Here is a 25,024-nt window from a genome sequence, read left to right as displayed (position 1 = left end):
CAGGAGCTGTGAAATGAGATTTACCCATTTATCTCGCAAGGAGAGCCAGCGGGTAATCATTGAAGGTTGAGGAAATGCCCAGCCCTCATTTGTGATGTCTTGGTGTTCCCCTTCAGAGACCTGAATCTTTAGGCTTGAGTCTGGGGATGTCACAAGGACTTTGATTAGTGCCTAACACTCAAACTGATCAATTAAAAAAATTCAGAAACACATTCCAGTCTTCAGGCAAGTATGATTTTATATCCTCCTTTTTTTTTTTTCCACATGTCTGGATTTTTTTTTTTTTAATTCTGTTTTTCTCATTGTTCTCAGAATTCAAGTCAAGTTCAGGCCCAGACAAGAAACGAGACACTGGTAAGGTGACTCCACTCAGTGAACCATGAGGACTTATGTAAAGTAAAAGAAGCAACTTATCCAAATTGCCTAGATGCCAACTTCCTTGGGCACCAGAAAAGAATAAAGAGAAAGTATAGCAAGGAGCAGAACTGTCATGGTTGGCCTGGAGTCCTCTGGCCACTCTAGAATCATATGCACTAGTTGTTAACACTTTATAGAGCCTGACTATATTTCTTTGTGAAAATCAACTGTAAAGGGAGACTGCTGATACAGGTTTTTCCTCAGGTATCTGCTAGCCTGCTGAGAGCAAAGGCTGATGGGAAAACAAGTTTATGCCTGCATTCAAAAAGAAAAAAAAAAAGTTGCACATTGAGATAAAATGATTAAACTCTGCTTGAAAGGCTTATCAGATGGAAACATCCCCTGCACCTTTGGCCTCCAGCTCCACCCCAAGCAGCTATGCTCTCTGGCTGCCATGCCGCTGAGGTTTGATCCCAGAAGCGACGCTGTCCTGAGTACAAACATTCTGATCATTGCTTCAGAAACGTGAATCGACAGAAAGGCATTTTTACTGCCTCGCTCAATGGGACAGCGCCTGGGATGGCAGAGCTTGCCTTCTCACCTGTACTCAATTATACCCTACCTCACTTCAATTCCCTGCATAAACATAGGCTATAACCTAATCCTGTCTTGGAGGCAGCAGTTTCTTTGAGCCCACAGTATCACAGCAGAAACACAAGATGGGGAGTGAAATTAAAACAGACTTAGAAGTAAGTAAAGTTTAAAGTGTTGATCACTGACTGAGAGTAATTCCAAGAGAAAATATATCTTACAGCACTTTGGGATCAAGGATATGAATGGACCCTGACTAGTGGCAGACTAAGATGACCCCGAGCTCCTGGTACATCCGCTGTGGGAATTCATTCAGAGAAGCATTGTACTAACAGATGATGTTTGGTTCCGTGGTCTGGTGAAACCTGCTGCTGTGTTCAGAAGCCAGCAGTTAAACCAGCTCTGTGAGGAGCCTACCACATCTTTCTTTTCCTCTTATGAACAGGTCACGCATGTCAGTGCCTAGGGGTCAGCACCAGTGCAGTTACTAGGGCTGTTGTCTATTCCTCAGTAGCAGGGGCCACCAGAAGAACCACCAAGTCCTTGACTGTGTCTATCCATTGATCATTTTCAGTAAGAAACTGAGGAGAAGGAGCACACATGATACTTCTGTGCCCAGAGGAACAGGACTGGGTCTCTCCCCAGCCTGGAAAGTAAGGCATACTTTCAGACAAAGGGAAGTACTATATGGAATGAGCTGTGTACCCTGCTCCCAGTGGCTGTGCCTAGAGCTTGGGGCTGGTGACCACAGGGAAAGGGTGGGCCTGGTTACAGAGGGCAGCCAGCTTCTAGGCTTACAGTCAGCTCTAGGGCACGGCTAACTGCTGGTAACTACAATTTATTTTAAGAAGAAATTCAGAAAAAAATAAGTGCAGAAACACCCAAGTTTGCCGCCTGCTGCTGTTTCTATACTCAGCCGGAGCTACGGAACATGAGTCACTTGGTCCAAAAAGGTTAGAAGAGGCCAGTAGAGGAGGCTGTGTCATTGCAAGGTTGCAACACCATGTCCCGATATGACCCTAACTTTGACTCTAAATGGAAAAGGTATTTTACACTACCAAAATCCCAAGCCAGTGAGTGGCAGAGAAACTTGTCTCGCTAAGAAGCTTGGAGAAGTTGTACTCTCCTGTTCCCAGAAAGGATACACCACAGATCAAGGGAGTGTATACTAAAATTCATGGGGTGGGGGAAACATCTCTTTTTTAAATCCACATTTATTTAAATCCAGACACTATTCATTCAAACGGGTCTAAGAAAATAATGTGGATCATATTTTTGCATACAAGATGCTAGAGAAATACAATTTTGCTAAAAATGAAAATGTGAACTCCTAAAGCATGGAAGAAAGTAAGCCAACATGTATTGAGCTCTTGCTTTGTGCCAGACCTTGTACCAAACACATCCCCACAGACCATCACACGAGTAGCCCACCACTGGACCAGCTTTTCTCCTACTCTTAGAGAAACTCCACACAAACCCCTCCTCTCTGACTTCACACATTTACCTTTCTGCAGAATCTCTAGATGCTCCCACAGGATGTCCCCAACAAAGTCTGGAGCCAGCTCGAGGAAACATTCTTTACCCAGGGCACACAGTGCCGCTCCATTCATACAGAACTTCTGGAAGTCCACACCTTTCAGGCTGAACTCATTTACAGCCCACATCACCCAATCCCGAACATGGGTTTCTGTCCACTGCCGGGGGTCTGAGAAGAGAGAGCAAATGAGGATGTAGTAGGTCAGGCTGGGGAGGAGACAGTGAAGGGATGGAACAAGGCTGAGAACGATAGTTACCCTCAGACTTAGAGAGCAGCATCTGGTCCAGCGCCTCTCATATTCTTCTCCCTACATTCAGCACTCCACCTTCCCTATTCTATTAGACAGGAGGAGCGGTGGCCAGCCAACAATAATTCCCTGCTTTTATTAGGGCCAAGATTTCCATTGAGCTCCCCTCTCACCCTTACTTCCATTAAAAATTTTAAAAGCCCTAGATAAGGGAATATGACTTCTTTAATGGCAATAATATCAATGTAAAGTGTTTTCCACAAATTGCACTTGCCTCTGTCTGCTCTCAACTCCCCGACACACTTGAAGTTTTTATACTCAATTATTTTTATCTTGGCCTCTTTGGTTTTGCAATAATCACAGCAATTAGTACTGCTACGTCAACCAAGTGTCATTATGCAACCAAGATGGTCTGCATGTGCCACAGGCCCTTCTTTGAAGCACTGATAACATATAATTTTCACACATGACCTGAGGTTTGACAGAGCTGTACCTGCAAACAACACCAAAGGGGCTCAGGTGGCAGCAGGCTGCAGTGCCCACATAACTGATGTTTGAACCCAAAAGTAACTTCATGAGGTACCAGAACACCCAGGGCCCAGAAGTCAATTTGTTCTGCCTTCTGGTCCCCAAAAGATGTTTGGGATTGTTCTCCACCCAGGTCTGTGGTAAAGTCGTAAACAGAATTTTAAAAACTATACAGATATACTCAGAGAATCTAACCAACACTTCGGTCTGGCTATGGTGGACATCTTTTATTCACAGTCGAAGTGGTGTGATTTATAGACAGCCTTCCTCGAACTTTCTTAACAAGAACAACAAAAACAAAACACACACAGCTTTCCTGTTCTTGACTGTCCAGGAAATGGTCCTAGGTGGAGCTGACAAGTCACAGCTCACTTCTTTATGACAACTGCAGACCCTTTCATTTCCAGCAAACCCTTTTAGATAGGAACACCCAAAGCACAAGCATATTTTGCCAAATTTCATGAAAGAGAACAGCGTACAAATATAAAGCAACACGGCTCCCTGGCTTTATCCACGGTAGCCCACGCTGACCCTAAAATAAAGGCTTCCAAACTTATCTGTAAGCTGGAATTGTTTGAGGAGTTTACAAAATGAAGATGCCAGCAGCTGTTCAGATTGTACTGGTCTAGTCTCAGGCCTACCCAAGAAGTTTTCGAACATTCAGAGATGCTAATTCTGGGGAAACACTGTCCTAAGACCAAGATGGCAATGATAAGTTGGGAAAGGGTGGTTCTTCAGTCCCTGTGTTTCATGGATGTCTGCAACAGTCCATCACTACAACTCAGCTACAGGAGAGCAAATGAGCCTTCCACAAGGATCTAGCCTTAGTGACCTTTTTTCCCTACTGTAAAAGTATACCTTTAGGAATTCCCAGTCGCTGCTGTTCTTTTGCAAAACCACTGAAAGTAGCTTTCAAGGCTTGGGACATCATTTCCTTGCTGCTCGGAGTTAACAGTGGGACATCCGCACATTCCATATCTGTAAGGAAAAACAAAACAGCCTATGAAAAAACAAAACCACATAGGTAATTAACCACTCACAGAGAATGAGAGGGTGTGAATGAACCAGAGAATGCAAGCTGAGGAAGAACTGTGTTAAGGTCCTCGTCACAGCAGGTGAAATTGAAGGGGTTTTCCACAATATGCTAGGCCCCCTTCGGGGTAAAAAAAAAAAAAAAAAAAAAAAAAGTGTCTTGCTTACAACACTCTGTATCCTGCTGAACAACAACAAAAAAGTTTATTCTTTCTTCTGATCGCTACATGCTCCCCCCCTCATTTATCCACCTTTTTCACTGAAACCATTTATGCTACTACAAATTTTCAGTTACCTATAAAATCAAAGAACAATATTATTCATGCAACCAAGAATTACTTAGTGTTTGTAATATGCAAGGGATAGAAATAGCAAAGAACAAAAAAGACCAGGAAACACGTTAATAGCACCGACCAAGACAGTAGAGTGTGAATCTTGCAGTTATTTAAAAATCTATAGGTACAAGTGTTCAAAAACGATGTCAATACGGGCTTCAAAGGGGAAGATGCATGCTAGCCTAGGGCAGGAACTGCTGCAACTCCAGAGGACAGGAAGGACTTGCCTCAGGAAAGATAGTTAATACGACATCTGATGGGCACTCAGAAATTAAGGAAGGAAAGTGTACTCCAGCCTAGCAGATTTCAGAGGTGCCCCAAGCAGAAATATCAGCCTTAACTGAAATGAGCAGATACAAATTTTCAATTTCACTGAAGGCCTATTGGATCAGAGCATAAGTGTCTCCTTTTCAACACAGAATGCAGTGGTGAGCACTAAACTTAAGCAGCACAGTCTTTGGCATAGCATAAATGAAGGTCATGAGATAGAATGTATCAAAACAGTGAATGCAGGGGTTCTTCACCTCCCTGATTAAGTTTACACCAAGGTATTTTTTAGGCTATTGTGAGTGGAATTGTTTACCTGATTTCTTCCTCCTCCGTGCATTTTTCATTGGCTTTTTTGGAAGTTAATTTTGTATCCTGCCACTTTGCTGAAAGTTAACTGGTTAGGAACTTTCTGTTAATGTACAGCGTTAAATCACCTATAAACAGGGATACTTTGACTTCTTTTCCTATTTGTATCCCTTTTATTTTATTTTATGTTCTAATAAGACTTTGAGCACTATACTATACTAATAGGAGTAGAGACAGGGGACAGTTCAAGCTGAAAATGAACTAGAAGCTTTCTCCCCTGAATGCCAGTCTTCATAGTCCTAAAACATGCTATGCAGACTGCTGGAGAAAAAGCAGAAATGGTCTTACACAGCTGTGAACACTACAAATTGCAAGAGTTCAACCAGCAGAAAAGATTTGTTTACTTGTGCAACAGTGGCACAGTTGTTATGGGGTAACCAACTGTTCTCTGGTTTTGAGACTTGCTCCACAGGTCAGAATCCATGACTGGTACATTAAGCCCTATCAAAAACTCATAGATGAGGAGGAGGGGCAATTATAGTCTGTAGGCGGTAACTGAACACTGTTTAGTCAAGTTGGCATAGCATCAAACTGTCTTGTAAATATTTATGTTTATACTCATCAACAAATCCTACTCCCATCCCTAACCAGAAAAGCTTCTTTTGCAGTTAAGGTAGTAAATGATGAAAATCACAGCCATACAAGGTACTGAAAATAAGTGGCAGATGGGTGCTCAGCCCCAAACAAGACATTTATACCATCCCCTCCAAGGTGCAAGGAACAAAGTAGGAGAGGAAGTAGAAATAATGTAAGAGCTGGAATAGAATGCATGGAGAAGTGTTACAAAATATCTGCTGAAGAAGGCGCAACCATTGCAATCTCAAACACACAGCATCTGTGGATGCCCACACAGGGTCTTCACAAGAATAAGCTCCTCAACAGCCCAGCATGGATGAGAGAGAGGCTTAGGGAGCCCTACCCTTCACTGTGAACTATTTGCTAACTGATAGATTCGGGGAGATGTGGTGTCGCTGTTTTAGTTGTATACTCAGTGGTGACCCCACCAGGCTCCAGTGCATGGTTCCAAACCAAAGGTCATACAGATGGTCATACACTGTGGCTTTGACCAAGAACGTAGCAATATTGGTAAGATAAGCAGGCAAGCCTGAAGCATGCACAGGAAGTCCCAATTTATGATTTGTGTGGATAGGAAAGGACAATGAGGTAGCAAATCCCAAAGACCTGCCAGTATCATCATTTGCCAGATGCCACACAGTTTTACCCTCCCACCCTTGTATGTTCCCAATATGGGTACATATGCAAGGCCAACCTCAAGTATCTTCTAAACTCATCCTGGATCAATTTCTCCCCAAAGCTAATCCCACCTAGCTTTTTTAAATGACTTTTTGAAGCGCCATGAGTTTTAGAAGCCTGAACTGTCAATGTATCACATATAGAAACTAGTGTAAGATGACTGAGTGCCAGAAGAGGACACTACATAAGTTCCTCAGCTATCTTGTTCCAAGCCTCAGCTAGTTGGAGAGAAGGAAGAGAGGGAAGGAGGGAGGGAGGGAAGGAGGGAGGGAGGGAGGGAGGGAGGGAGGGAGGGAGGGAGGGAGAGAGGAAGGAAGGAAGGAAAGGAAATCCCTGAACATAGACGAGAGAAATGATGAAAATTAGCGGCCTCCAAGAAAAGAAGCCAGTATATTTATTTGCCTCTAAACATTAAAATGAAGAGAAGGAACACTGCATGAGTGAGAACAGCTTCCAACCATGCTTCCAGAGAACAGCCCAGGGTCTGGGCCCTCTGAAGAACACAGTTCACTGTAGCTCTCTCAGGCCCTGCCCGTGACAAGAAATCTCAAGTTCCAGTGACATTCCCAAAAAAATTCTAATGGAAAAAGATCAGCATGTCTCAACGACGGTTGACCAAATGATGGAAAATCCCAGATTTTGTAAAAAAAAAAAAAAAGGGGGGGGGATGGTTGTTGATTACAAAACATCCAACCCTTCAAACAATAAAGTCATCATCAAATGAGTCACTAAGAAATGCATCAATGCTCTTCATTCACTTTTATTTCACCAATCTAAGAATGGCTAAGTGATCTAGAATGTCTCTTCTTCAGAGCACAAGTCAAATTCACCCCAGAGAAAGAGGCCCTTTAGTTAAGCAGGGAGTATGCCTTTGGAGTAGGAAAAATTCCAACATCTCCAGATGCTACAACAAAGATAAATATATAAGTCAATCAACAAATATTTTGTGAATTCAGTATTTCTCAACTGAATCAACTTTGTTCCCCTCACTCCATCCAATGTAAATTCAGGAACTTGAACTGTGTGACTTTTGCTTTGTGTCTCTGTTCCCTCCATTATATTAGAAACTCCATTAGGAGGACTTTCCTGATAGGAGAGATTGCCTGGGGTGACATGTGGAAAATGTAGGCCAAGGCTAGTGGAGTGTCTGGTGGGCTACTATAAACTGAACCTAAGATGAAATTGGCAGAGGGGCCTCAGTTTATCTTTTACACCTGAAAGCTGAGACAATGTGATGTCATCATGGGATGATAGCCAAGGGCAAAGACAGTAGCAGAGAGCCTGAAAAGGAGGATTCCTGAAACTGCATCCTCTAACTATAGTTCTCTGGTGCTCTTGTCTGGCCAGCAGTGATAAATGGATACTTTTCCATGTGGGTTTCTCCTTCCTGTCAGGGCAGCAAGTGTTTCCATATTCTTGTGTGTTTTCTCTCACGGAAGCATCTGCAACTACTTTGACTTGTCTACCTCCACGCTACCTCTAAAAATCTAGTCCACGTGCTATGTCCCTCTTGTAATCTCTAAGTGCTGGGTCTCCTGGGAAGATCTGCCAAGTCAGCTGGAAAAACCTATCTTGAGACACTTGGGTTGGGACGTTAGCTCCTGCAGACAGCACTGTCATTGTCCTTGGAACCAAAGCCTACCAGAAGGAAGGAAGGAAGGAAGGAAGGAAGGGAGGGAGGGAGGGAGGGAGGGGGGGGGAGGGAGGGAGGGAGGGAGGGAGGGAGGGAGGGAGGAAGAAGAGAGAGGGAGAAAAAGAGAGAGAGAGAAAGAAAGACAGAAAGAAAGAAAGAAAGAAAGAAAGAAAGAAAGAAAGAAAGAAAGAAAGAAAGAAAGAAAGAAAGAAAGAAAGTCAAGCCCTTTCTTTACATATGTGAACATTTGGCTGGGGTTGTCTTTTCAGAGCTGTGGGCATCTCATTAAAAAAAAATAAAACAAAAAACATCAATAATCATGCTCAAAGTGGATATATGACACTTGTTACTTAAAAGTTCAAAGCAAAATGCCCCCCCCCCACACATTTCTGTGATTGTGTAAGGTCTGGTAACTATTCATATCAATGATGATGGTGGTGGTGATGATGATGAAATCATTAGGCAGGTGAACCTGACGTGGTTTAGGCAAGCAGACATCACTGTTGTTCCTAAATTCACCTCATTACTTACTGTAAAGCTTTGCATTATTACAGATAGTTTCTGATCTTAGGAGCAGCATCTGGACATTATTTAGTACCTCTACGAACCTTAACTGATTTCATTTCTTAGAAAACTACTGAGATTACCTCTGTGGTAGTAATTATAGTATCTTAAATTCAAATAACATGGTGTCTCAAAATGCAGAAAACCTGACTTAAAGATATATCATGCCAGTCCCCTAAAGATTCTCAACACAATGCATGAAACTGAAGTCATATATAGACTTCTTGTCTACTGACTGTTTGTTAGGACCCTACTTCTACAATAACATTCATAGGACTAACCCTAGATTTCTGAGAAGACAGTGATATAGAAGCAATGAGTTAAAAAAAAAAAAAAAAAAGCCAAGATGCACAGTGTGGAGGTAGAAGAAGAACAGCTCTCCTGGAATCTACAGGCATACTGAGTCAGCAGCATTCTGGATGCAGAACACCTGCCTGTATCTCAATGTGGTCCACCCCTGACAGCCCCGAACCATTTCAAGTGAAAACAAGCGTTTCTATTCTATCTGTGTGTTAGTCAAAGTTAAGGGCTGTTTGGTTTCCAAGAACCCTTCTAAGGTGTCTCATATGTCTTTTTCTACCATTTTTTGGAGTTCTTTGAAACAGAACTGCTCATATCAACAATGTGAAAAAGAACTTAACTTGCAATAGCTTTTGATCAGCAAGGTATTCAAGGCTTAGAGCCTTACCAAACTATAAGTTCTTTCTCCCGTTGTTCTCAACAAATGATGTAGAGAAGCCCACAGCATCTGGGAGCTGCCAGTAAGGTAGTGAGAGACAGAAGCAAACAGAAGAGATCCCAGATGAACAGCCAGTGTTGTGTGAATGTCACTCACTCTGGAACAAACCCGAGCACTTGACAATGATGCCGGTCCTGTATGGTTACTGCCATCAACAGAGGAGCAGGAAGGGGAGAAGGGGAAACTACCTTATGGTTTGCCAAGACCTTGTTCATACACCTTTCCACCATATCCCCACAATGTGACAGTTCTAGAGGACTGGAAAGATGCTCCAGGGTTCCCATTTTACAAATATGGACTCCAGAGGACTTAGCATTCAGTCACAGAACAAGATGGACTAACTAGGGCCAGAAGACAGCCTTCCACTTCTGAAATTCCAGGGTCTTCCTGCACAATTCCACTACCAATGGGAACAAGTTGTATAAATATAATCAAGACAAGTAAAAATTTCAGAGCTGAAAGAGACAAGGTTTTTCCTTTTTTGTTTGAAAATTAGATAAATTTGATAAATTTAAACACTTAAAAACTATTCCAAGACTGTTCATTTCATATAGATAATCCCCAAAGACAATATCGAAAACTGCTTGCACCATCTCCTGTATCTCTTTTCCTTTCCTGGCACTAAGATAAGGTGTCCTTCCTTCTACACGAAGTACACAAGTTAAACAACCTGGCTCCTCCCCTGTCTGTGTTTACTCCTGAGTCATCCTAATGGGTCAGTGTACATAAAATATAAAACTAATCAGTTACATAAAGATTTGATGATTTTTTCTCAGAGTAAACAGAAACCAAGAAGCCTTCTGGCTTACATGGAACAGAAAAAGTAATGGCCAAACGCAAAGATAGAGTTCCATAGTCAAGGAAAATAAAAGAACCAGAGACATGCATATGGCTGATTTGCCTTCTTGATCAAAATTTGGGGATTCTGCTATCACTATCTCCATTAGACAACTCACAAACTAGGTAAGTCACTTATCAATTAATCTCTAAAAAGAATTCTGTTAAGAGGAAGCCTCTCTATCACTGGGTGTTACAATTTTCATCTGATAATTTTCACACATAATAGTGTAACTAACCCCTATTTCATATCTGTGTGTCTCTCTCTCCCTCCTCCCTCTCTGTAACACACACACACATGCACACACAGTACATAATAAAGCTGATCCAAGCAACATGTCATTTCACCTACACATATTTTATTGCCTTGAGTATTTTAGATAAATGGATATTATAGTATGAAAGCTTAAGTGACAGATACACCTGAAGCCAAAAAAAACAGGACTTAAAGTTTTCTTGCCTGGCACTTGCCTCAGGGTCTACATTCTGTTTATTGGCCCACTTGGACCACAGAATTCTGCTAAGGCAGCAACACCATGTTCTAGAAACTGACACAGGGTTGCAGAGAAATGACTTCAGATCAGGGTGGAAAGCCAACATGAGACTTACAAGTCCTACATGCGGAAGATTGAAGTTATCACTTTTCTTCGTAATGGTTCATGGCCTTGTGAACTTTCAACTGTGACTAACAGCACACAAGGAAAGGCTGCTTTTCTGACAAACACCAAAAGGGCAGTTTCAAAGGAGGGGTCACGGTCAAGTTACTAGAACAAGCCCCAATGTAGGAGAACAACACAAGGAAAAAAATGGCTGTAGCCAGAGAAGGTGAAAACTCTGGCTGCTGGAAGTTGCCATTGGCTTTTAAAAGGACATACCCAATAAAGTGGCCAATGATCTAAGAAGAATGGGAATCTCAAAAACAGTGAGTATTGTCCTGTCTAATTCATGGACAGTAGAATAGAAGCAGAGTTAAAGAGAATAATGCCTTCTATTTCACTCTAGGGCTCACTAACAGGCACTAGAAAGCTGGGAGGTATGACTTACATCCTAGGGTCAGGATAACGCAAAGACTGGAGGTTAAAGAGTTCCCCTGCAGCCTCTGGCTCAGGTTTCACTAATGAAGCAATGTGACAAAGCAAAAAACAGGCATCCACCTGGGGGTCCACACCAGGTCTACCCCTGCCCCAGTCACGAAGTGCATCATTGTTCCAAATAATGGAACAGCATGAGACATGGAATGGATTTCCACATGGTGGAAAAAGAGACAATGGAGTGTGTGTCCTTCTCCTCTACTTATACCTCTAGCAGGCATCAGCCAGTAAAAAAACCAATCCAAAGAAGGCAGAAAGAAGCTGTACAGAAAATCCCCAATTCACCCTCCAGTGACCTGGTTGCCCAAAAATGTAAGCCAGTCTCAGATTACAGCATCTCTCTGTGCCAATGCACACAGCCACCAGGGAACACACACTGTGTTCAACATGCCAACTCAAAGGTAGATGCCTCTTCTCAGAGGAGAGTTGCCCTAGGACAAAGAAGAGGGTCTCCTAAAGGACAAAAAGTTCTCCAAGCTGCTCTGAGCCTCAGAAAGCAATATGCAAGGGTCCACCAGTCACAGTGGACATCTGTAGGAAGTGACCTCAGACTTCCCCCTCCTTCCCTTCACCCATCCCTTGCCCCATCCTCCAAAAAGAGTTTTAACACATTATTACCACTGAAGTCCTGAGGATTTGGTGAGTCACCAGGCTCACACATGGTTCCAATGAGCTCTTGACCATTACATGGTAGGGAAGCAGGAAAAACAAATGAAAGCAGTTGTAATTCGGCAGCGCCAGAGTTCAGACCTGACAGACAAAAGGCATTGCAGGCATGTTCCCAAATGTGTTCAGGCACCTGACATGCAAAAGCTATTTTTAATCACTGGATTTATTTTGTTCCAAGCCCCTCCACCATCCTCCACCTCAGCATATGTATAGGAAGGCACAGCAGGACCCAAATCAATTCCAGGTGTTCAGGGAAACCCAGAAAGGAAGGCTCTTCCGCTCCAGGCTAAAAGCCAGAAAGCAGAACCAGCCCCTGGGCCCTGCAGATCAATGCTACTCTGTCCCCTAGGACAACTCAAGTCTCCCACCCAAAACACCCGAACAGGAAACATGTGAATGAAGATGCCTCCATAAACATGAAGAATGAAGAAGGCCTTTGAAATGTGTATCTTCTCTAGCAGCCCTGGCAAGTGAAGACCCAAGACAGATCCGACTCATTCTCTCTCTCTCTCTCTCTCTCTCTCTCTCTCTCTCTCTCTCTCTCTTCAATTGTGTACATTTTGGTAGTTTGTCAGATTCCATTCTGGATCCTTGCTGTCCTTTTTAAGAACTGTAAATAAAATCTCATGTATTGTTTGATGTCACAAGTTGCCCCAGTTCAATTACAGACACCACACTCTACAGGGCATCTATCATGTCCCACTAGGTGCTGGCATTTTCACATGCCCGCCCCATAATATTCATTGCAGGGCACACCCCAGAGGAAAAGCAAGCTCAGGAAAATTGTTTTCACCTGAATCTATCTCTCCACAGCCCGCTGAAGGAACAGGGCAATTTCTTACTTATTCTTCGTCTTGTAATCCAACCTTCTAGGGGAAAATCCTTTTGGTAGCCATCATCTAAAATATGTTTGCCATGACAACAGTTCACAGTTACACATATCCTGGAGATCTTTGGGTTTTTAAAAGCTTCCCATGAGCACCACTTTAGAATCAATAGAGAAAAAAAAATAGTATGGTTTTGTATTAAAAACTCCTATATAGTAAGACTTTCTCAAACCTGAAATAAACTATACTAGTCACTTACGGACCATTAATTCAATGATTCTCCCATAGTTTAAAGGAGTGTTTGGAGGGCAAAGGTTGTAGTTCAATGCAGGAAGCCTATACATAGCTCTGGGTTCTAAGGTGGCACAGTTCTGCACAAGGACCACCTGGACAGAATGTGGAAGTCCTTAAATGATCACTTTCAGCTATTTACAAAGAGTTTCACATACTTCAAAGCACTTCCAACCTAGATGACTATTTTCAGCTCTCACCACACAATATTGCTTGCATGTGTCCAAAAAGTCCTAGGACAGCGTGGTCCCTTTGTCCCGATAAACACAGGACCAGGCACTAGTCTCTATAGAACTCATAAGCAGATGAGCCCAAATCTACCCATAGACATATTACACGCTGTTGACTCTTTCTCTGTCTTATTCCTTCTGGCTGTGCAGTGCTGGAACTGGAACCCAGGCATTGCCCAAGCCAGGCAAGTGCTCTACCACCAATCCCAGCTCCACCCTTACACTTCTGATATTAGTAATTTAACTTTCAAAATAAATACTTACAATGGGGTCATAACCGACTTAGGAATAGCATGACATAGAATGATCCCACTCAAAATGATGGAAACTATCTAACTCTCTACATCTTGTTATTATACCAGCAAGGGATACTACTTTTAGTTTATTGCTTATGTCCTAATGAGTTTTTACAGCCTTATCATCTACATTCCCAAGAGGGTTATTAGAATAATCAACTAATTTTCATTTCACTGGCTTCCCACCTATAATTACCATCACTGCTTTTTAATCAAAATTGTACATTTTAGAAAGTATTCTCTCAAGCATTTAGTATTATTTCCTCTACTCTTCAGGTGAGGAAACTGAGGTTCACAAAGGCTACTTCAGTTATTTCACCACCATGGTCAACAGGAAAGTGATGTAACCAGAAACTCAAATCCAGATCTTTAGACACAAAAGGTAGGTATTTCCTCTCGGTTTGTGAAATTGCAAGCAGGGCAGGCAGAAAAGACAGGGTGGCCACATAGATGCAGGACGTTTCTTTTCAATTGTGTAGAAATTTCTTTCTGGAGAAAGGTAGACCTCAATTCCAAAGATGGCAGACAGAAGCTGCGAAATACAGTTCAGGGCCTCCTGTGCTACTGCACCGTTGCACAGCCCTCCACAAAGTGGCCTGCCTCCACTATTGGCTCAGAGACTACAGAAGCATGAAGAAGAGGGGGGCTGAGGATCCCCACCTCCAAGAAAGCAGAGCCAGGAGAGGTAGAAGATGAAGCATTTTCTCCATGGGCAAAGGAAAAAATCTGGGCAAACAAATGGAGCAAAGCCCGTTTATTTAGGCTGGAAGAGGTAAAGTTTTTCTGCACTTTTGAACTGTTTTCTCAAGGCCTGCCTCTCCCTCCCACGCAGGAAACAAACACAGAGGCAGGCCTCTTCCAGTGAGTGTTCAGTGCCTCAAAGTTAGCTGAGAAAGATGGTCTGAGAGAGCTGAGCTGGGGTCCTGTCTGGGAAGAGGCAGAAGGAGAGGAGGCAGTGGAGACAGTAAGGAGGACCTGGCCAGAACAGAGGCAGAAGACCAAGTGGGAAGAGGCTATGGAGATACAGAGACTTACTCCCAATTAATGACGTTCAGAAAGGAATGTTTTCCATGAAGCTTGAAAGGAAATTCTCTCCCCATTTTCTTATTTATTTAGAGATTATACAAATACATTTACTCCCCCCCCCCAACAAAAAAAGGACATTTTCCAGTGGGGAGAAAAAAGCTTTGTTTGAGATGAAAGCCAGTCTTCAAAATCCCTCAGAGGAAGCCGAAACCTCGCATGTCTTGGTGCTGCAGAAAGAAAAACAAAGTAGACATTCTTCCTGTGTTCTTAGGCTTTTTTATGCAGATGTGTTTTTCTTTTAATAAATAAATCTGGACAGAGAAGGAAAAATGCATATTCACACACATTCACACAGTACAACTGTCTGTATTCAAACCAGAAAAAAAATGACAAAAAAAATGAGTATATAAGTCCATTTTCCCACTAGAGGAGACAGAGATAAGCGCATGTGCTCCAAAGCAACAGACTGTCCACATGTTTGGGACCTAAACTTCTCAGACTGACAAAAGAGTGATGATTAAAGGAAAGGCAGAACCTGGGCAAAAATTACCATTCTACTCTAAGAGGCTTCTGACTTAAGGCACTCAATTGAGAGGTCCTACTGTGTGAGCCTTTCATTCATAAGCCATGATGATTATGAAAAAAATGATCATACACATTTTGTTAAAAAATCCCTGCTTAGGAGTTGTGTCCTTTGGACCTAGTTCTGTTGGTCAAAGACTTGAAATACAAATCCTCCTTCATCTAGCAGTTTTTCATCTTTTATACTCCCCGCTAACCCTTCTGTCCAGTTTTTAAAACTCCCTGTTTAATGCAGTCATTCACAGTGGCCTCCTGCTCCACCTAAAAGCACTTTTCCATGTCTGTACCCCTGTGTCCCAAAAGAGCATCATAAGCCCCCATGGAGAACATCCTACTTCTTATGGTAAAATGCAACCAGTGAGATGGCTCTCTAAAAGCAAGGACACTGGCAACTACCCTGAAAAAGCCAAGATATACAGTCAGGGCTTCTCTATACGAACTCAGTCCCACACCTACAGCCTGACCTTTACTGGTCTCACAGGAGGCCTTCACATTTATCTACATCAAACTTCACTGTTTTGATCCATAATTTGCCATGTAAAAACTCTTTTTATATGATGAATTCATATCCACCCTATTAGCTATCCATCTCAGCCTATGCACCATCTGCAACATACTAAGAATGCTTTCTGCATCTTTCTCTGTTCTAAGCATCTGACAATAAAAAAAAGAGGCCAAGTGCTGAGCCTTATAATGTAACACCACAGATCATGCATTTCTCTGACACAGGCACATTAATCAAGACCCTGTGGGGACAGTTATTCAGACCCTTACAAATCCTCCTGATTCCACTATCAACACATCCACACATCTTTGTCTTGACCACAAATATTTGAAGGAAAGACACAGACAAAAGCATTGCTGGCATCAAAACAGGAGGTTTATAATTCAACTGATCTACAGTGTAGGCGGATTCTCTGCTCCAGGTCCTCCCTCAGCACCATGCAAGTACAAATGAAAACAGCCAGGCTAAAATCCAGGCTTCTGAACAAGAAGACAGAGTTGGGGGCAGGAGCAATGGTGGTGGTGGGGATAGGCTTCATACCAGAAACAATGGGCAGTCAGAGAACAATGGTTACAGACAAAGTCTTGGTCTATTTATATCTGCCTCTGTGAGTCCCAGACAAGGAGGAACTGGAAGTCTGCCCTGTATGCATAGCTCCAACTGGACCAGAGCTGGGAGGAAGATGAGGTCACCACAAAGACTGCCTGCTGAGGAATGAACTATTCTTCTGCTCATACTGTTCCTTCTCTATCTATAGGTCTCCTTCACTAAGTGTATGACTTGCTTGCCCTCTGTAGTCCTCTCTGAGATGGGTAGACCTGAAGGGCAATTAAGGCTTCTGTCTGCACTGTTTGAGCAAGGTGGGGATGCCAAAGACAAATTAGCAAACAATAGAGGTCAATGCTATGGTTCCTGAGACAACAGTTATATCAGGTCTGTTCATTACACATGCTAGCTAGGGACACAACAGAAAAGCTTTTCTACTGGAAAGTTCCCTAGCTCACTTCTTTGAAACTGAATACAGGGACCAACAGATAGGGGTGGGGTGTATCTCAAGGCTAGAATACTTTCCCAGCAGGTGTTCTACATGAGAGGTCAAAAAAAAAAAAAAAAAAAAAAAAAAAAAGCCTAAAGAGGTCAAGAACTAAAATGCACAGACTCAAGGACACAAATAAAGAACTTTCCTCCCCTTTTATTGCTTTGTCTTTTTTCTGAAATTTCACCTTTTGTTCTAATGAGTTTATACTATGATAATCCATTTTAATTCCTCCCTGTTAAATTCCTTATATTCTTAGTCTTCCCACCAGCTTACTAAAATGGAAACCAGTGGTCAGATTAGCCTGTGACAGACAACAACCCCAAAAGTACACAGAGGCTGGGACCAGAAGGAAGACTTAGGGAAAGACACCTGACAGTGATCCCCTGCAAGCTGTCATCTTGCTGCCTGCCTGTTTACACCCTGCACATGTCACCTGTATTTTTGAGGACTGTCAGGCAACCAATAGTCAGCAACACCACCCACTGGATTCAGGCCTACAAGTCCTAAGCACAAAACTAGATTTTTTTTTCCCCAAAGGAAAGAAATTTGGGACCCAATACAAAGATCCCCTGCAAGGTAATGTCAGCTTTCCACTCCTGCCTCTGAGTTTCCACTAGTTACTTCCTTCCTTGACTCTAGAAAAACAACACTCAGAGAAGCAAAAAGAAATGGAAGTAAGATAATTCTCCTCCATTTCATTTAAACAGCTTAGAATAGGGGAGAGAGACTCCCCCAGACTGAGAAGGAACTGCTGACAAGGACTTCAATGTTTTATAATTTTAGAGCTTAGGCACAAGGCAGGTTATTGCTGGGGCTAACAGACCCGTGAATAGTTAAAGGGTACACTGTGTTCCTTCCCCAGCCTCTTCATTCACAAGTGCATGAGGTAAAGTGTTTGTTCCAGTCCACAGTACCCTGAGGACCTGTTAATAAACCTGAACTACCAGCATAACTGAGATATTATGTACAGGGCCACAACTAGTGAGCAATCTAGTCACTCAGCACAGATGGTAAAAACAAAACAAAACAAAACACAGATGAAGACTGCCTTAAAATACATCTGACATTGGATGGTGAAGTGGAGTGCATGGAGCACCTTATCTGATCCAGTATTTCACTCAAACCTGCTTCCTTCATTTCTCTCTACCCATTTTCCCTACAAGCAAAGCATCCCCTTCTTTCCGAAGGCCCTGCTGACTCATCCCAGTGTAATTCAAAAGAGCCACATGGAAGCCACATGGTAGGAGAGGGGAGAAGGCAGAGACACATGCATTCATACTCAAAGCAAGGCTGACATCAGAGAAGATGTGAAAATTCCCACCCACAGCTTGTCTGACAAGTACGTGAGACAGCCCTCCTCTTGGCCTATCAGCCTTCAAAATTCCCTGCACACCAGCAACCAGTTTCCTTGTCCCAAATTGAAAATCTTAGTAGTTTATAGCTTCAGGTTTTATATGTTCAACAATTCATAGAATAAAGGCCCTACTCAGTCCTGTAAATCCCAATGTATGTCTCTAAGGAGCTAGACCGGTACTACCTGAGGCACTTAACTAATAATTTAAGAGTCAGTCCCGCTAAAGTCTCCCCAGTTGCTAGGGAGTTATTTAAGACCCAGAGAGATAAGCTTTGAAGAGAGTGTAGTTACTCTCCCTATACCATTAGGTTTCCTGTGAACCCTGTCATCTGGCCTTCTCCATGGTTGGTACAGATCTACCTAATCTGTAATTTGGCCTCCTGTATCTCTTCAGCTTTGGCTGAAGAATAGCAAACCATCACTCCATGCACTCTGCCTGAGTTTTTATCCCTCCCTTGTCTTGTTCCTCTATACCCCTTGACTCTGGCTATGTAAAGCCTCATCTGCAGCCAAGAAGCACAGAAGAATTTACAGAATTTGCTATAAAACCTTAACAGCTCTTTGGAGGGAGGTTCTCCCGCCTGGCAACCAGACGTAATTATAAGATGAATGGAAGGGAAGCTGCCAGTAGAGGAGGAGCTGCGGAGCTCTGTCACCAGACAACGGGTCCGACACTGTTCCTGGAACAGCTGGAAGTGCCTTTAGATGTCACCTACTTCCAACCTTTTCTTTTCCTAACGGGGAAATGAAGCCCAGGAGGTAAGCCACAGTTGCCTTTAGCCACAGGGTTACTAACTGAAGGCCTTTTGACTCCCTGCCCAGTATTTTCCCCATCTATACCACCAGTGTTCACTCACTGCCATGCACTGGGAGGAAGAGCGGCTCTCTTCTCTGCCTTTACTACCATCAAGCCCTGGAGCACCATTCTAAATGAATGTTATTCCTCCCCAGTTCTTCAGAATCCCCAGCAAAAGCCAACACGTATGTAGAGGTTACAACATATTATGGTACCCTATGCTACCTGTTACCATTGCAGTTAACAAGGGCTAAGTGACAAGCACTAAACAGGAACCCCCCGAGATGTGTTCCTGTTGTATATCCGTGGTCACTAAACAAGCAATCTTCAGTGACATAGCACTAGCATATACACCAGCTCTGAAAACAGAGGATCACTCTTATCAAACCAGAGGCAGGGAAAGACATCAGTTAATGTCTGACCTACAGATCTGTATCTTAAAAAGAAACCACCAAAAGCCGAAAGGAGAACCAAGAGTCACAGTGCCATTTGCAGCCTCTCCAACATTCCCATTTCAGTTCTGTGGTGCCCAAACAGAGAGACCATGTTACAGTGAACATCGAGGAGATACAGGACACAAAGTCAGAGTGCAGGCTTGTGAAGTAAACCTCCCTCTAGTGATTGAAGCTGTATGTCTCAGCCCAAAGGGCCCGAAGCCTTAGAGCAATTCAAGTACCTCTCATCCTAAACGCAAACACATTTGCAGTGCTGGACTTACAGCTTTAAGAAATGCTGTATCTCTCCTAGTTAACACCTTTTAGCCACACGGGTTTCTTCCTTGTGGGTCTCTCGTGACAACGCCAAGGACCCAGACTTCAGTGTACTGACAATCACATTGCTGCCTCAAAAGTCTTGCCCACACAGGCCCAGAGCAGACAGCCCTGGGCGCCTCTAACAACAAACCCAGGAGGCTGCCGCAGTCGCCAGGCAGTCCCAATCTTCAGATCAATGGGCTAGACAGACCGATACTTGGAGAGAAGAGAACAAGTGATCAATGTGAAGGGGCCAGCCACTGAAGCCACTCTCTCCATCTGCCTAGGTCAGGTGGAAAAGAGAGGCCCGGAAGCACAACCCTCATCCGATGTTAATAACTGGCTCTGCCTCATCAGGAAGCCATTAGGAAATTGCAGCCACCACAGCCCAAGCTCCCTGGGCCAAAGCGCCTGAATGCAGCTGGTGAAAGCGCTCATTACCTCAGCCCAGGAGTACCGGGTTTACTCCACTGGGAAGTCTAAGCAAGCCAGCCTGCAGAGCAGAGCAGAGCAGAGCTTGGGAGCCAAGGAGAGGCATTTGGAACGTAGGTCCCTGGAGATGGGAAGATGGAGTATTCAGTCAGGTGTGTGCTTTGAGTACTCCTTGGGAACCTGTCCCTACTGGACAACATGCCTTTGTTCCATGGGCATCTACTATAGGCTGTGGGTGTGCACAGGGCTTCTCTGGGGACGCTGAAAACATTTTGAAATGAGGTACTTGTGATGATTACACAACTCTATAGATGGATTAAAAGCCACTGAAGTGTTACAAAATTCTGTCTTAAGAGATAAGACAGCTACTGACTCACAGAGCAATGGGAATACCTTGGTGACTGACAGCCACAGACCCACCACTTGGAGTTCCCCTCTTAGTGGGACAAACCTATGCTATTGAATAAGCAAACAGCAATGCATGCTCTCAACTCCAGAGTGGCCAAGGCTTTACAGTGAGGCCAATGTGGCTGGATCCCAGAAGCTTTAAAAAGAGGGCTAGGAAGGAACCTGCAGATGTCGTGGGAAGGGAGGGAACTAAGGTGACAAGTATGATGCCAATTACTGAGAAGGGAAGGCAGAAAGGGTGTGGAGGCTGGGCCTTCCACACCCGCCTCTAACACATGGAAATGCTTCAGATGGCAGCTGGACTGTGTAAGCCTCCCCGAGACACTGTGGGAGAACTGGGCAAGGTCCATGTCCAGAAGAGACACCTGGTGTCAGTGACTTCTGGGAACACACCCAGAAGAGGCTTGCCTGGCCCTCACTTAAAGACCCTCAGAAGGAAGTGTACACTCTGGCCCCTGCCCACTCGCTGAAGATTTCTCTCCCAACCCCTAAGGGGTGAGAGAAGAGGGGCAGATAGAACCGGATCTCAGGAAGACAGACATTAACAGAACACAGCATCACAGACGGGGAACTGAAGAAAGCCAGTAACAGCACAGTGACAACAGGATCATTTGGGGAACTTTTCTATGGAGATAATGAGCTCTGTCCCCTGGAATGTCCCAACACAACACTGATTGGTTCCTTGGCCCTTCCTCAGATGGCACAGGGCCCCACCCTTGAGAAGTAAATAAAGCAGGGGAAAGAGGAATGGAGATTGGAGGGACAGGAATCAAGAGGGCAAGGAAGGACTCTGGTTCAGGGAACGAATGAGATAAAATTCAGAGGAGTGAGCTGGAAGGAGAGAGAGAACATGCTTCAGAAATAATTCCCTGAGCCCTACACACCCTCCAGTTGGGATGGAGCCCTGCCTTGGCAGCAGGCTCATTGCTGCTTTATAATATACTGAATTAGTCACTGGATTAGCAAGCACATTTACACACACTGGCGCACAGCTGTTTAAAGACACAGGATCCCCTTTTCTAGGTGCCAGATTCCGGTTGTAAATCATCTGCTGCTATCATCAACTGCTGACGCCCAGAGATGCATGGGTTTTAAGGAAAGTCTGGATGACCCAGGACAGCTCAACAGGTGCCTGTTGAAACCAGGAGGGAGAACCCTGGGGAAGGATAGACAGTGGGCCACTTCTGTGTCTTGAGGCATTTGCCAAGTGGATTCATTGCCTACACCTTCACTTGTGTACCTATGGTAAGCAGAATACTCTGGCCCAGCAAGTGACCAGAACCTTACTTGCCTCACTGGGGTATCTGGTAGTACTTTTCCTCCTTAAGCATCATGAAGTAGGTCACCTCCCCAAAACAAAACAAAACAAAACAAAAAAGAGTTCCAGAGCAAAAGGAGTGCTTCCGACAGTGAAAATCATCTGAACTTTGATAACAAGCAGGCTAAGCCTTCCTGTTGCAGTTGGAAGGACTGTGTCTGAAAAGGGTGCTATGGAGTTGGAAACCCAGCCAAAGCCTAAACTCAGATATGGTAAGTATGTGAAGAGAGGGACTGGAAAATAATGTAGCCAGCCACAGGCCTGCTCTGGCTCACTTGGTTAAAGGGGTGTCAAGTGGAAAATTTTCTGTAACCAGGTTAACTGCAACCACAGTTTTAACAGCCACTGAAGTAAGAAATGTCAGCAGCAACGGGAGACTGGTACAGAAGTCGGTGGGCTGAGACAATGGTAATACCATTTCCTGAGACCCTGGGCTGTGGTTTAAAGAGAAAAAAAAAAGTATTTTAGAGGAATTATCTCTAGTCCTTGTCTCAGCCCTAGGAGTGCTTTATTATTATCTTTATGTAAGGATCCAAAAAGCAAGGCTTGGGGAAGCCAAATCATTTGCCTTAGGACAAATTAGTGAGTAACAAATCAGAACCAAACCAAGGGAGATCTCACCTGCCTTTGCTGAGGAATATGTTCCACCCAAGGGCAGAGATAACTCAAGTATTGAAAAACCTAAACATGAGCCTTTTTTTTTTTTAATTAGTTCTCATCTGCCAAATGGGAAAGAAAGGAGAGTGGATCTGTAACATAAGATTATGAAAGAAAACCAATGGCACAAGTAAATCCACCCGACAAACTTAAGAACCAGGCAATAATGACTAAATAAGATGAATCACATTTAGGCTCTGTTGGAACAAGAACTGTGGGGAGCTCCGCTAATACTGTAAGTAGCCAATGTAGGAGGAGACCAGTGTGGGTCCTGTACCAGCCTTTGCTAATTAAAATATGACTTCCCTAGAATTGGGTTGAGCTATAAACCCACTGGAAATATTATTTTCCTACCAAGCAAGGCAGCTGCGAGCAACCAGAACCTTGCTTCATCTTTGCTCATTGCTCACTCACTGCATGAACTAGGCCAGCAAGGAGTGCCTGCTGACCAAATAGCCCTGGGAAGCCAGCACAGCTCACCAGTGTCCAATCTTGCTGACACCCTGCTGCTGTTTTGTTCAATCAGCACCCAAAATCCATTGGATGCTCTGAAATTTCTAAATTATTCTATCAGGCCACCCTATGCTGAAGATTCTTGGTAAGGACAAAAGAACGGCCACTAGGGTCCTCTTAGAGAGGCCTTAAGAAAAAAGTGCCATTTTTAAGAAAAGAGAGAGGGAGACTGACTCCTCCTGCTCCTCCTCCTGCTGAAAGAGGTTAACTGTGGGTCCAGCATGTAGATGTTGATTCATTCCATGTGTGTTTATTTTCCTACAAACATTCCTGTTGCATCAAGTGGCCTCAAAGCCTAAACTTCTGTCCCCTCCCTGGAAAATTCTCAGGCATGGTAGAGCTCTCACTTCATTCCTCAGTTTCCCAGTGGGCAGCCAAAGCACCAAATCTGTATGCAAGGTTGCTTTCATTTATCCATCTTAGACTTGAAAAATACATGCTACAAATTACCCACACCCATCCCTACGATATACAGTTATATACAACTGAATAATTTTTTCCTAACCTTGATAATAACGAGGATCTTAAATAACACAGAGAATAGCACCCCAGGAATCAAGATTTATCATAAGAGTATTAGCAGGGTTTCTCTCCAAATGGGTGTGCTATGGAGGCTGGTCTTTGTGATAAAGCTCTAAATGCCTATCTGTGACTTTGAGCCTCGATGACCCTGAGTAAAAGATGTGAAATTTTCTGAGATTCAGTTTCTTATCTGGAAAAAAAAAAGTTGGGGAATAAAACATTAACCTCACAGAAGTGCCTGAAGGATATGACTGTTGTTGTAAAGCTCCTTGTGAAGCACCTGACACATAGTAGGTACTCTACAAACATTACTTTTATTTCTCTTATCCCTTATGCCACAGCTAAAGCTATGTGTAGAAAACAGTAACGAACACCCAAATGCTTTACAGAATATTTTATCTCTAGCAAGAAACCAGGGAGGTGTAAAGTTGAACTCTTGATCTGTATGAAATTAAGGATATGCTTCCTGTACACATCTATGTGACTCACCTTGGAGAGGTGAGCATCAACCATTGAGCATCACCATTCTGTATCACATCTCCCCCTAATTAAACAACTCTCCCTGCATCAGCAGTGACTCGGGCACTATCTAAACATGAACTCATTAACCAGCCTACTCTCTCACCCAAATAATGACAGCTCACTCAGAGCAGTGCCCTTCAGGAAGAACACAGAGACTGAACAGGTAGCAAATACCTGGAGGCCTAGAGAAAAAGCAGACTCGGTGCTCTGAGTCCCATATCAGGCCTCAGAAGGACAAAAGATGATGACCTCTTCGGGCAGGCTCAGTGGACAGCAAGCCAATGAGATAAGACAAGCCAGGCCAGTTAAGAGAAAAAAATGTCCCTTTAGGCCTGCCCTGGGCTACTTGAAAGTGAGGGGTTCCATGTTAATTACTGAGCCTGTTCTGAAGAGGATAACCAGCTTGTGGATGGATTAAGATTTACTTTATATGTGGTCTAAAATTTTCCTGACAAGAATTGAGTGCCCAGACTAAAACATGTCAAACTTAACTCTTCTTTCTGTTTCTGCTATAATTTGTTGTACCACCCTCATTTTTCCATCTTCAACTCACCCTGTTCAACCATCCAGGGAAACACAGGATACTGGTGGCTATTTAGGATGCATATGCACATGCAAGGAAACAGTAGCAAGCCCAAGGGAATACTTCTCAGGCCAAGCGTTTGTCATTTGGCTTTGGAACGCACTGGCTTACAGCAAGACTAAAACAAGGAGGGGATGGAAGGGGCTGACTTTTCTTAAGAAGAATAATTAGGGATCTAATCCAGTCTAACTAGACTCTGAGTAAACATAGACACTCGTGCGTGTGTGTGTGTGTGTGTGGTGTGTGTGTGTGTGTGTGTGTGTGTGTGTGTGTACACACCTGGTACACACATGGTACACACCTGGTACCATGGTTGAAATG

General features: G+C 43.6%; 1 protein-coding gene across 3 annotated transcripts in view; it reads right to left on the bottom strand.

The window, feature by feature from the left end:
• The window catches only part of Ets1 (ETS proto-oncogene 1, transcription factor), a 123,476-nt gene that overhangs the window by 26,459 nt on the left and 71,993 nt on the right, over positions 1–25,024 (bottom strand). For all 3 annotated transcript variants that reach the window (XM_060371432.1, XM_060371440.1, XM_021651583.2), the window contains 2 exons: positions 4,119–4,238; positions 2,453–2,653 (listed from right to left, as the gene is read on the bottom strand). In XM_060371432.1, coding sequence (XP_060227415.1) covers positions 2,453–2,653; positions 4,119–4,238 — 321 coding nt within the window. The remainder of the gene's footprint in view (positions 1–2,452; positions 2,654–4,118; positions 4,239–25,024) is intronic.

The sequence above is a fragment of the Meriones unguiculatus genome, chromosome 1, assembly GCF_030254825.1.
Source record: "Meriones unguiculatus strain TT.TT164.6M chromosome 1, Bangor_MerUng_6.1, whole genome shotgun sequence".
Lineage (NCBI taxonomy): Eukaryota > Metazoa > Chordata > Mammalia > Rodentia > Muridae > Meriones > Meriones unguiculatus.
This window is presented reverse-complemented; position numbering and strand designations above follow the sequence as displayed.